This window comes from Myotis daubentonii, chromosome 15, assembly GCF_963259705.1.
Source record: "Myotis daubentonii chromosome 15, mMyoDau2.1, whole genome shotgun sequence".
Lineage (NCBI taxonomy): Eukaryota > Metazoa > Chordata > Mammalia > Chiroptera > Vespertilionidae > Myotis > Myotis daubentonii.
This window is the reverse complement of record NC_081854.1, coordinates 56,965,886-56,979,338: the sequence shown is the minus strand read 5'-3', so window position 1 is coordinate 56,979,338 and position 13,453 is coordinate 56,965,886. Positions and strand designations below refer to the sequence as shown.

The window sequence follows — 13,453 nt, the reverse complement described above, 5'->3', positions numbered from 1 at the left end:
CGGGGCGTGCAGGAGGCAGCCGATCCATGATTCGCTCTCATCATTGATGTTTCTCTCTCTCTCTCCCCCCTCTCCTTTCCTCTCTGAAATCAATAAGAATATGTATTAAGTATACACACACACACACACACACACACACACACATCGGATTTTGCAGGCTTAGTATGAGAAAAAGAAGGCAAAAAAAAATCTCATCATCACTTTCCAGTTGATTATATGGTACAACCAGTGACTTGGACGTTCGGAGTTCAATAAAAACATGTATAGCATGTTTCCTCGGGCTTGTCTCCAGTGCGGCTGGTACCATATGTAAGTCACACACGTGACTGCATGCATTCCTGGACAGTGCGCTCTGGACAGCGCCTGGTTGGCGCGGAAAGCCTGCGTTGTGGGGTCACGCGTAGGAGCGCGGCTCTCCAGGCACCACGGGGGTGGGGGGTGGGGGGCAGGTCTGGCGCTGAGATCCCGAACTCTATGGGACTCCAAGTCTGGGGTCTCAGGACCCCACAATCTGGGCACCTGCAATTCTGAGACCCACTATGATGCTCAGAGAGTCCATGACAGCGCCGCCCAGCGTGTCACGCAGGCCTTGCAACCACACTCAGGAAGACGCCCCGAACACCACGCCAACAGAACCGAGAGCTCCCAAGCGAGCCTGGGCTTCTAAATTCTGGGCCAGGTGGGCACCGCCCTGGGCCTCTTCCCGGCCTCCGTTTTCCAAGCTGAGGAGGGACGCGGGGGGCCCCCGGGGCAGGGGGGACGAAGCCGGGCCTGGGACCGGGGCAGGAGCCGGTGAGCCACGCGCGCCCCGGGCGGGAGCGGGAAGGGACCGGCGCGTTTATTACCCGCCAGCGCGGAGATTGACGGTGGCCTCCTTCGCCCACACTGAGCCATTAGCTGGTAATGGCCCCGAAGGCTCCCTCGGCCGCAGACCCGGCCGGCGCGCGGCTCCGACACCGAGGATACTAATGACGGCCACGTTCCCGAAATAAATCATCATCGCTCAGCAGGGGCTGCGGCCGGCCCGCGCTCCCGGCTTCATTTCAGGATGTCCCCTAGTGCGCAGCGGCCTGGGCCGGCGGTCCTCGCGTGGACGTGTGATCCACGAATTTCTCCGCGTCGGTGTTTACAGAAAAAGGGAAGGAGGAAGGGAACCGGGAGGGGGGAGGGTAATCTTGCAGGGCCACGTGGGTGGGATTTGGAGGCTGGACCTACAGCCCCGGGTGAGATCCCTCGGGCGGAGGTGGCCGCCGGAAACACCCGGAACAGGCAGCTGGAAAGTGTCCAGCGAACGCCGCCCTGTAGGCAGCAGCTCTGTGGGTGAGAGGCTCCGCGACCACAGGGGGGTGGCGTGGCACGTGGTTGAGCACAGGGGTCTGTCGCCAGCCCACCTGGGTCCTGACCCTGCTCTGACCGCTTCCTGCCGAGCAGGTATCCCCTCCGCTGCGGTCCGCAATGTTCCCATCCATAAAATGGGAGAATAGGGTGTCCCTGGAGGGTTGATGTGAGGATTACGTGGCACAGTCCCCGTGGCAGGGCCTGGCACGTGGGGGGAGGACGGGCTGGAATGCGGCCTCTGCCGCCCCGCAGCTCCTTCCCTACAGATGCTCCCCCAGCCCCCAAAGGCAGCGCTCTGTGCAGACATCAACCCAGGGGCCTGTCCAGGGAGCCGGAGCCGCCTCCGCACCCCAGGGAGCACTCGGGGCTTTGGACCTAACGGAGCAGCTGGTGGTGCCCCCAGGCACCTGCCTTCTCCGAGGGGCCTGGAGCCAGGAGCCAGGGTCTCACTCCTTGAGACACCTGGGAGCTCCCCCAGGCCCCAATCTGCTCTCTTCTCCCTCCTTGCAGTCCCCTCCCCTGGCACTCACCCCGCCTGGAGCCCTCACTCTGCAGCCTCAGGATGACCGTGGGGTCTTGGACGAGCTCCGAATCCACTCAGGTCCTGGCGGCAGGTCCCACACACGCATTTGGAGCCGAATTACTGTCTGGGTGGGATGGACTTTCCCACTTCCTGTCCTGAACTAGAGATGCTCTGTTCCAAAGTGCTCCGCAGGGGCCCCCCAAATAATAGAGAGAGGGGGGAGGGCCCAGAGTCCAGGGCCTCGCCGCCTCCTCCAGGAAGCCCTCCCGGACTTCTCCAGGCACCTGTCTGAGCACTCCCTGAACACCGTTCTCTCTGACAACCAATCCCACCAGCCTCACTGCCAGGCCCTTGGAGGCAGGGTCTGACGAGGACTTGCTCACCACCCCCTCCCCCCTGCAGCAGGGGGCACACAACTGGGCACCGGGAGCTCATCATGGTGGAAGATGCCCAGAACGTCCACAGCCCAGGCTGGGGGCTGGGGGACGGAGGACAGGAGGGGTTGTGCAGGGCCAGGAGGGCCAGCGGCAGGTCACAGAGGGCAAAGGGAGGCTCAGGCGAGTGGCAGGTTCGGCAGAAACGTCCACCCCTCGCGGCCTCCTCCAAGTGCCACCTGCCCAGGAAAGCAAGGCCGGGGCCGCAGGCTGGGCGGGCTGGTGCGGACCCGATTCCTTCTCCGGCCCCGTGCTCACAGCAGGCAGGACGGCTCCCGCCGGTTGGAAACCAGGTCAGGGAAAGCGGGCTCGCGCTTCCGGCAGGGGTGAGCGCGCCTCCCGGGAAGGGCTCCGCTCAAGGCTCCAAACCGAGCAGGAGAGACAAGTGGGAACCGAGCCTCGTTCCCTCGGTGGCCCCGCAGCTGCCAAAATTACTGACAAACTGACCTACAAAGCGAGTTTCTATTTTGCGCGCAAACCCCAAAGGTTAGCAGCGGAGCCGCCGGCGGGCGCACGGCACGGAGGAGCGGAAGCGGCCCCAACAGCGCCCGCACGGAGCCTGGCACCTCGGTTCCGTGGAGGAACGTGTCCCCGAAACGCCAAGGAGAAAGGGAGGGTGGGAGGGGAGGCCCCAGCACCGGGTGGAGGGAGAATCTGCACCCGCGGAGGCGGGGCAGGTCCGGGGGCTCGGGGTCCCGCCCCTGGCAGGGTCTGGCTGGGGGACCCCCAGGAGGCAGCGCCCCATGTAGACGGTGTGCATGGCGCCCCCTGGCGTTGTGCAGCCGGCGACCTGCAGAAGCACACTCCACACAGCAGAGTCCCCAGGGCTTCCTGCCACTCAAAGAATCTTGCCTCCAAGCAGCACTGGTTTCGTGGGTGCGTGACGTGTGTGGCCGCACACGGGCCTGCGTTAAGGGCCCTGAACTTGGTCTCATAGCTTGATCTTGGAAGTTTTTATTTTCTTTCTTTTTTAAAAAAAGTTTTTTTATTGATTTCAGAGAGAGAGAGAGAGAGAGAGAGAGAAACATCAATGACAAGAGAGAATTATGGATGGGCTGCCTCCTGCACACCTCCTACTGGGGATCGAGTCTGCAACCCGGGCATGTGCCCTTGACCAGGAATCGCACCGTGAACTTCTGGTTCATAGGTCGACACTCAACCACCGAGCCACAGCGGCCGGCAGAAATCTTCATTTTCTTTCTTTTTTGAAAAAAATATATTTTATTGATTTTTTACAGAGAGGAAGGGAGAGGGATAGAGAGTTAGAAACATCGATGAGAGAGAAACATCGACCAGCTGCCTCCTGCACACACACACACCCCTCCACACTGGGGATGTGCCCGCAACCAAAGTACATGCCCTTGACCGGAATCAAACCCGGGACCCCTCAGTCCGCAGGCCGACGCTCTATCCACTGAGCCAAACCGGTGAGGGCGGAAGTCTTCACTTTCTAACACAGGGCCCTGAATGGTCATTTTGCACAAATGACGGAGCGGGTTCTCCCTCCATATCCGAGGGCACCGTGGCCACAGAGAAGAGGGGTAAGCAATCCATCACTGAGTAACTTACACAAAAGAGTAAGGAAGTACCCAGCCCCCACCCTCCCTCACCCTCCAAGTCCTCCAGATGCGGGCCCACCCCTGAGGCCCACCAGGAGCAGGGGCCGGGCGAGGGGAGCCCTGGGGCTGGGCCAGGCAAAGGGGGGCCTGGTGCCGGAAGCAGCTTTTGATAGCAAGGCACCCGATGGAGACTAAAGGCCCTGGGGTTTTCTCATGTTATTCAGATGTCTGCGCTGCAAGATCTGGATGTGGGCAGAGGGCAAGTAGCAAAAAGCAGGTCAGAGAACACAGGCAGGCAGGCGGGCAGGAGACAGCCACCGTCGGCAACCCCCCGGCTGGGCCCCCACGCCCTCACCGTTGACCTCAACCCAGACACCAGCTGCCACGGACATCACATCGGATCTGCCAGCGACTTGGGACAGAGCAGAGCGCCCGCCCGTCCAGGAGACGAGCCCGAGGGTCCCAGAGGCCTGGAGACGGCCCAGCGGGCAGGTGGACGAACAGGCGTCCACTTTCCATTCGCTGCCTGACAGGCCACCCGCTGTGCGACAAAGGACAGATGTGCTGACGACAAAACTTTCCAACGGCCCGGCACCCAGAACAGGAGGCCCGAAGGGTCCCCTGAACGGTGTTTCCTCACCTCAGCCCGGTGACGGGGTGACTGAGAGAAACGCCAGCACAACCCCGAGCCCGCGTCCTCACCACGGCGCGAGGAGAAGGAGCAGGGGCTGGCGGGGCCGTGCACTCTGAGTGGGCGAGGCCCGGGCTGCGCTCATAGCTGGCACCCGAGCCCCGGGGCTGTGAAGGGGGAAGGCAACTGTGCCCTCTTGAGGGAGGTGGGGGGTAGCAAGGAGGGAAGAGCTGGCTACAGGCTCCCTGCACAGCTCAGGGTCCTGACAGGGAGGCTCCTGAACCTGCACCGAACTCCGTGGGGAGAGGGGGCTCTGCAGGTGGCACGGGGAGGGGCACCTTGGAGACTTAGAAGGCAGAAAAGCGCGCGCTCTCGCTCTCTCTCACACACACAAGCACACGCACATACACATGCATACACACATGCAAACACAAACACACGCGCGCGCACATACACAAACACGCACGCACACACTCTGAGCAGACCCGCCCCAGGTAGACCAGGGCCCATCCTGCCGCCGAGAGAAGACAGACAAGGACCCCAGCCCGGCACGGAGGGGCGGCCTGAGCAGCGGGTCAGAGGCCGATCCACACACCTCCACCCCTTCACCACCCACAGCAAAGCTCGGCCCTGCAGAGGCGCCGGGAAAGGGGTTGAGGGGACGGAGAAAGCCCCGAACCCAGGATGACCGATGCCCCGGGGAGGGCCCGGCTGCCGGCCCGAAGGCCCACGCCCCTTTCCAGGGACTCAGCAGGCAGGCGTTCCTGACGAGGTTTCCGAGGCCGGTCCCTTCCCACCTGACCCTCCTCGGCTCCCCCGGGGCCCGCAGAGCCCTGAGCAAGGGCCCACAGCCGATCACTCCCTCCCTGGGAGGCCCACCCAGGTCACAGCAAGTTCATTCTTTCAAGGACACGTTCTCAGACCCCGAACCCAGCCGCTCATCCGACAGGGGCTGAGAGGAGAGATGTCCACAGGCGGATGGGGGGCAGGTCTCCCCCCGCAATCTCCTCCTGGGAGTCTGAGGCCCCCAGTGCCCTGGGAGGGCTGCACACGCCTCGCACATATCTGGTACATGTTCAACACACCAGGGCCAACTCCTTCTCCAGCCACCGGAGGGCCTGCCTCTGCCCAGCGCCCACAAGCCTCTCCTTCAGCCCTTGCTCGAAGGCCCCGGGGAGCCCGGGGTGGCCATGCTCCCAGCATCTGGGGGGCAGGGGCTGTGGGGGGCTGATGGGAGGTGGGGATGGGCGGCTGGGCAGAGCCAGGCCACGCGGGCAGGAGGCAGCAAGACAGAGCTGTGCGCTGTCCCAAATGTGTGAAGTGGCTGCAGGGGGTTGGGGGGGGCCCTAAAAGCTGGGGGAAGCCCAGAGGGGAGGGGTACTCAAAGGAGACCCCAGTGCCAAGAAGATTTCAAAAGCCCCTCCCCCATCTGTGAGCTCCACACCACTCCCAGGTCAGCTGCCGCCGGGGAGGGGTACTGGGGATGCGTTTCCAAGACGATGGGTCTGTGTCCCCGAGTTATCGTAACTCCCGGCCGGAGGCTGCACAGCCACGGAGAGGCCGCGCTATAAACAGGCCCGTTTAGCGTCCCCCGGGGAGTCTCCGGCAGCCGGGCCCGCGGGGAGGCCTCTCAGACCCCAGGCCCCGGGTTTACGAGAAGGCCGCCACGCTGAAGGGGCCGCTCTACCCGCCCAGTCCCCCTGGTGCCTGCCACCAGCTCCGGGCGGCCACGCTGGGCCCGGCCACTTAGCAGGGGAAGCTGTCCACAGGGAGCTGGGCCCCAACAGTTTTTACTGGAACTGCAGAGCCTCCTCCGCCCCCCGCCAGGGCCCTGGAGCCTGGCTCTCTTCCAGTCACACCTCCCACTGTCAGCCCCACCACCTTCCCAGCCACCAGGGCCGCGAGGCACACGGCACAGCCAAATATAGCCGCTCACTTCCCTCCTCTCTGTCCCCAGCCCCCACCGTCTCATGCCCTCACCCCTGGGCCAGCCCAGGCGGCCTCTGTCCTCTCCCACCCTCCTCGGCACGGCCGCCAGGCTGACAGCCCTGCAGCACGCGGCCATGTCCAGGCGACACCCTGCTCCAGAACCTTCCATGGCTCCCTAGTGCATAAGCCCAAGGTTGCACACGCAGGTGCCCACAGGGACCAGGTTGGGGACACAAAGCATCCCCTTCAAACACAGCAGGGACTGGTGGGGGCTGGGACACACAGACCCAGCTGCTGCTGAACGCCCACAACTGTGCCGAGTGGGGTCTCTCCCACCACAGGCCCTGGTGGGGCCACACACAGAGGGGGGCCTGCCCTCTGCGTCCTTTTTAATATTTTTTTACTGATTTCACAGAGGAAGGGAGAGGGAGAGAGAGAGAGATCAAAGCATCAGTGATGAGAGAGAATCATGGATCGGCTGCCTCCTGCACGCCCTCCACTGGGAATCGAACAAGAAACCCGGGTATGTGCCCTGACCGGGAATAGAACTGTGACCTCCTGGTTCATAGGTCGACGCTCACCCACTGAGCCACGCCGGCCGGGCTCTTCCGGCTTTTATTCAGGCCCTGGCTCCTTGCGGTCCTGGCTGGGAGGAGGTGGGCGGGGCGGACAGCCTCCTCTGGGAGATGGAAGAGCCGCACCTGCACAGGGGGCCTGGCACACGAGGGCTCAGCCATGGCCCCTGCTACACCCTCACCCGACGTGACCGCCGCCCTTCGCTGCGCGGGGTCTGCTGTGGCGACTTCTAGGGGACGCGGGAAGGGACAGGGACTGTGTCCCCTTCGCCCTCTAACGCCCACAGAGCCCACCCAGCACTCACACGTCGCTGGTGCTCAGCCCATGGTCTTGGCTCAATCGAGTGGGCGTGGCCAGGGGAGGGCGAGTTGGGGGAGGGCAGGCTAGACCCAGAGGGGGTACAGCTCCCATGGGGTCACGTACCCAGGACCTGCATGGTGAGGCCTTCTGCTAGTGAGAAACGTCTTGCCTGGGGTGAAACCTCAGCTCTGAGACCACAGCTCCTTGCTGCCTGCTCCCCGGGCCTCTGGCTCCCCGGCCAGCAGCCAGCACGGCAGAGCAGGTGCGGGTGAGGGTCCCTGTCCCCCTCCAGGCGGGACCCTGACGCCCAGCCCCCCACTCACACACAGGCCCATCATTTCTCCTTTCACATCACCCAACACTCTAGTCAAGAGGAAACCTCTCACCCAGCCGGCGGGGCTCCGTGGTTGAGCGTCGACCTATGAACCAGGAGGTCACGACATGGGCAGGGCTTTCAAACGGAGGAAATGAGAAAGCCGCCAGTTCCCCTGTCAGGCCCAATTCTCAGGGCCCTGCCTGCCCGTCCTGGGTCCCTAGCGTCCCCTCACCTCGGGGGAGCCCCACCACACACAAGGTCAGGATCAGCGCCTTCGGGGGGCCCGCTCCTGGTCCCTGGGACGCTGGGCCCCTGCACCCACTGAGCACGGCGATGCTGGAGCTGGTGGTGGGGGCGGGGGCACCAGGGGCCAGACTCGCCCTGAGCACCAATGTGGTCACTCTCTCAGCCGCTGGGGCAGCATGCTGTCAGACAGCCACTTTGGAAAGCTGTCACACCCACCGAAGGCGAGCCGACTCCCAGCCGTGACCCACCCAGCCAGCCCTAGAGACGGCCATTGGCCACTGAAAACGGCACGCACACGTTCACCCGACACCTACAGCGACGCTCACGGCAGCGCATGAATGGAAACAACTCAGAATGCAAGCTCCCTGGGCGCCCATCGCGAGCGGATGGATGGCGATGCGGTCATGCGTGGAATATTACACACCCGTGAAAAGGAACCCTGTCCAGCCACAGGCGCTCACATGAAAGAGCAAAAGACGCCAGATACAAACTAGCGGAGACGCTATGAACTCATTTAGTGCAAAACAGGCCAGAGCAACCTAAGCTGCTAGTCACCAGGATGCGGGTGACCTGTGGGGGGGGGAGGGCCAGGCAGGGGGTTCTGGGTGCAGGAAAGGCCGGCTTCCTCAGCGGGTGGCACACACACAGGTGTGCTCGGTTTGTGAGAACGCATTCGCGGTGCCATCCGTGGCTGTTTTTTTATGCACACCATCATTTAAAGGTTGTACAAAACTCCTCTGAGGCGTGGCTGCTGTTAAGACTCCAGTGAAAAGATTCAGAGGAAGAGAAGGAGGGAGGAAGTGATCATCAGGAAGCTCAAGGCGAGACTGACCCCCTCTTCTCAGACGGCAGGGGCCTGGAGAAGGTGGCCACACCTGCACCTGAGACCCAGGACACCAGGACCGCAGGCTCCGAGTCCACACCGCCACCCCTCCCCACGCGCCCTGCGCTCAGGGGAAGCCCAGCCGGGCCCTCTCTCCCAGGGCCCCCGCCAGGGGTCCACGCCCACCCACGGAAGGCACGTGAGACTCACAGCTTCCCTCCACACCCACACCTCGGGCTGCGTGGGGCCCCCCGGGACTCGGAAAGCTCCCCTCTCGGGAAGGAGGGGTTTTGCGGAGTCCGAACCTCTTGAAGGGGAACAGGGAAACGCTGCGTGAATCCGTGAGCGTCCTGTCGGACATGTGCCCGAGGGACCCGCCAGCTCAGTGGGAGATGTGAGCAGTGAAGTCTGCTCAACGTCATGGCGTACGACGCGGAAGCACGAGGGCCCGAGTGCCTGCCCGCGGGAAAGCGCTTCGTCCCGGACACGGAGGGAAACAGGCCGGGAGGTGAAGAGGCTGTCACAGGTGGGACTGTGATGGGTGCGGAGCCGGGGCCGGCCCTCGCTCTCCCACCCGAAATGCCCCGCCACAGCGGCCATGTCCCCCCTCACCCTCAGAGCCGGCGGCGGGAGGACAGGAACGGCGGCCCGCGACCCCGGCGCGGCCCCCTTACCGATCATGTGGTTGGCCACGTGGATCTGGATCTCGCGCTCGTTCTCGAAGGTCATCTGGCACTTGATGCACTGGTAGGTCTTTTTCTGTTTGGAAACCGAAACAGGCAGGAGTCAGACAGGCGGGAGGGAGGGGCGAGCAGAGGCAGGAGGTCCGCAGCCCAGCTCGCTCGGGGTTCCCCGCTGGCTCTGGTCCCCCCGGGGCCGCTCTGGGCCGTGTTCCTCCGCCTGTTCTGAACCAGCTCTGCAGCCCGGGAACGGGGTCGGGCTGCATCCACAGCAGCGGCTCCCTGCCAGGCCTGCGGACCTGCCCCCTCCCACGGTCACGCGAGGAAGCTGAGGGAGGCTGCCCCGCAGGAGGGTGTGCCAGGCCATCCACCCATTCTCCACCTACCTACCCTCTGTCTCTTCACCCATTCACCACCCACCCTCCTCTTCACCCATTCACCCACCTATCTTCCACCCACCCACCCATCCTCCTCTTCACCCATTCACCCACCCATCCTCCACCCACCCACCCATCCTCCTCTTCACCCATTCACCCACCCATCTTCCACCCACCCACCCATCCTCCTCTTCACCCATTCACCCACCCATCCTCCACCCACCCACCCATCCTCCTCTTCATCCATTCACCCACCCATCCTCCTCTTCACCCATTCATCTACCCATCTGTCCACCTACCTACTTACACACACACACACACACACACACACACACACCTCTATCCAGCCAGCCAGCCATCTACACAGGGTTGGACATGCACATGAGGACACACACAGACATACAACACACATATGTACACCCCATGCTCACCCTCACCCCAATCTCCAGTGACACACAAGCCCCCTTGAACCCACCCCCACACCCCAGTCGACCACCAGCTCCCCACATCACAGGTGCACGGACGCCACACCCTCCACGGAGGGAAGACCACAAGCTCACTCAGGCTGACACATCCAGTCTCATCCCTAAACAGCTTCATCACCCTCCCTGGAACCCTCGTAGCCATGCCCATCCTCTCCACGTCCTGAGATGCACCAGCAGCCTCTGGCCCCGTGTGCACAGCCCCACCCATATCCGCACCCCATGACCATTCCTGCAGACTCCCGTGCCCACGTGTGCACTCACACACAGGCATGCACACGCACACACACAGGCTCACCACACCACACCCGCGAAGGTATATGTGGACCCAGCGGCTTGGCACAAAGACGGCCCCGTGGCCTTGCCTGCGCGGCTGGGGTGCCCATGTCCGAGCAGAGGGCACTGGTGGGGCTGCCGATCCCCAGGCTGGGGGGACAAGCACGTGGAGAAGCGGGTGAGGACTCTCTCTCTCTCTCTCTCTCTCTCTCACCCTGGATTTCCCGCTGCAACCTTGGCCGCCCCCTCCTCGCCCCAACACCTCCTCTCGGTCTGTCTCCCCTTCTCCATCCCCAGGAGACGCCCCCTCCTCCAGAGTGTCAGCCCCGCCGGGCGACAACCACGCACAGAGCTTGGCATTCAGAGCAGCTCCTTTGCCACCTGCCGCTTCCCCGGGGGCGGGCAGGGGCCCAGGAGAAGCAACGCTGAGCCCCGGGGCCCGAGGCCAGGCTGCCTCCCCAGCCTGGCCCCGCGCAGCCACCGAGACCCGGGCAGGAGAACATAGAGGATGCGGACACGGGGTCAGGAGGGCAGGCGAGGGGAAGGACAGACAGCAGAGCTGCTGAGGTCCAGGATGGCGACCACAGCTCACATTACTTGAGCACCTACTGTGTGCAGGCACTGTCTACTCGGAACACTCCATCTCCGCAAGCTCGCTGCAGGGCTGAGAACGTGGAGTTCCAAGAGGCTAAGCCACTTGGCCACAGCCCCGCATCGGGATTCAGGCCCGGCAGGCTCCCTCCAGAGCCCCCATCTGAGCTGCCGTCCGGGGCTCCAGGCCCCAGACCACTGAGGACGGCTCTGGTCCGGGTGGCAGGAAGGTGGTGTGGCCTGGGCGAGCCCTCTGATCGGGACGCCTGTTCCCGCTCAGGGAGGGCGTGGGAAAGCACCCCCATAGCCCCCTTGGCACCGTGGCCTGGAGTCGGGGTGATGCTGTTATTACCCATACACAGAGGGGGAGGCGGAAACCTCAATGCTTCACGCTCCAGCCAACAGCAGCCTCGGCCCCACGGGAACCCAGTCCTCCGAGAGCTGGTTGCTATGGATACGCTCCCGAGGGTCCCAGCCTGCCAGCCCCCAAGCCCCTCGCAGCCCCCAGAGTCTGCTCCTGCCTGCGTGAGTCCTGGGGGAGGGGGGGGCGGGCGGGGGCTGGCAGACAGCTGGGCCCCTGCCCCCGGGCGTGCCCAGGCAGGGGGCCAGGCCCCGGAGACGGCGCCCTCAGCGGGGAGGTGCCGGGCTTTGTCTCGCTCCTGTCTGCGCACGGCCCATCTGCCCGGGGCCTCGCGCTGGGATCGCCCGCTCACCTCCTCTCCCACAGGCCCGGCCGCAGGCAGGAAGGCTTGCCGGGCGCCACCAACGGGGCCCCTCGGGTCTGACCCGGCGGCGCCGCCTCGCACAGCTGTGCGTCCTGGGGTCCACGGCGCCCCCTTTCTGGGCCTGGGTCCTCTCTCTGCCAAGGCAGAGGTCGCAGCAAGGCTCCCAGGTTGTTGCCATGGAAACAATAGAAGAACCGATACCTACACAGTGGGGGCTTGAGGAAGCGGTACTGGATGTGGGGTCCAGGGCTGAGGCAGGGAAGGAGGCGGCTCCAGCAGCCCCAGCGCCGTGGCGGGCAGTGCCAGAGACAGGGATGGGGCCGGCTGCACCTGGGAGGGGGCAGAGCAGGGCCCAGCCGGAGCATGGGGGTGACCACCCCAGGCCCCGCCCCCGCCGGCCTCGCCCGTCTTGTAGCCAGGATGGGCTCCGTGTGGGTCAAGCCGGGCTGTGGCACCGCCTATCACCGGGCTCACGGCCCGTCTCTGCCTCTCGAAAGAGGCGGCTCGAGGCCCACCTCCTGACTGTCCCGAGCCCGTCTCCTCGTCTGTCCCGTGAGCTCTGGGAGCACCGAATGGATGAAGCCGTGGGCATCCTCGCCCCCACAGACGGCCGCGGTGATACCCACGGGAGAATGACAGGGGCGTCCGCCATGCGCGCCATCCTCGGAGCGAAACACAGCCCGGGAATGAGGCACCGTATTCAACCCGACGCGGAGCAGGCCCTGGCCCAGCAGAGCAGACACACACCCCGAGTGGCCCCAGTGTCCGCTGTGGGGAAGGACGCGGCTGCTCTGACCGCTCTTGTTTCTAGTACCCGCTGGCCTGACCGGGAGGACAGAGGTCCAGAGCCGTCAAGTCACGGGTGGGGCCCTGGCCCATTCGGCTCAGAGCATCAGCCTGCAGACGGAATACCGGTCAAGGGCACATATCTTGGTTGCAGGCTCGATCCCCAGCTGGGGTGCGCGCAGGAGGCAACCAATTGATGTGTCTCTCTCACATCGATGCTTCTCTCTTTCTGTCCCCCCTCCCTTCCACTCTCAAAAAGTCAATGGAAAAATATCCTCAAAAATAAAAAAGTCACAGAGGGAGAGGAGATGGTAACCCTGGCCCCTGACTTCAGGCTCAGATGCTCCCAAGTCCTCCCACGCCGGCCGGCCAGCGTGCTGAGGCTGAGGACAGAGCTGGGCAGCAGTGGTCAGGAAGGGCCACGATCAGGGCCTAGCTCGGGAGCTGGGCCAGGGACCCCGAAAGTGCCTCCCACTGCGGAGTCTGCCTTCCCTCTCTCCCGCCTCCTCATTCCCTCACCAGCTCCCCCCTCGGTGTCCCCGGGCCCAGGCCCCAGTTCTGAGCCCACAGCAAACATCCCCGTCTCCCCACCGGCTCCTGTGTCCGGGGGGCCTCCCCTAAATCCCACCTCCCTGCCGGCGGTGCCAACAGCGGCCTCCAGGGGGAGACACCCCTGAGGTGTGCTTGGCACCGATCTGGGAACAAGACAACCTGAGTCCGTGGGGATCCCCAGCCCGTCCTGTCTGACACCCGAGGACCCTGCCGGCTCCAGACCCGCCATCAGGTGCCCCCTGGCCGCTGTCCCCAGAGCCCGTGTGGACCCACCAGTAGCCCGGATGCCGCTGCCTCGTTGAAACCCCT

The 13,453-nt window shown here is 64.2% G+C and overlaps 1 protein-coding gene across 3 annotated transcripts in view; it reads right to left on the bottom strand.

Annotated features, from left to right (window-relative positions):
• The window catches only part of ZNF423 (zinc finger protein 423), a 227,617-nt gene that overhangs the window by 80,273 nt on the left and 133,891 nt on the right, over nucleotides 1-13,453 (bottom strand). For 2 of the 3 annotated variants that reach the window (XM_059668099.1, XM_059668101.1), the window contains one exon: nucleotides 9,350-9,434. The exons of the other annotated variant lie outside the window; for it this stretch is intronic. In XM_059668099.1, coding sequence (XP_059524082.1) covers nucleotides 9,350-9,434 — 85 coding nt within the window. The remainder of the gene's footprint in view (nucleotides 1-9,349; nucleotides 9,435-13,453) is intronic. 3 annotated transcript variants of the gene reach the window in all.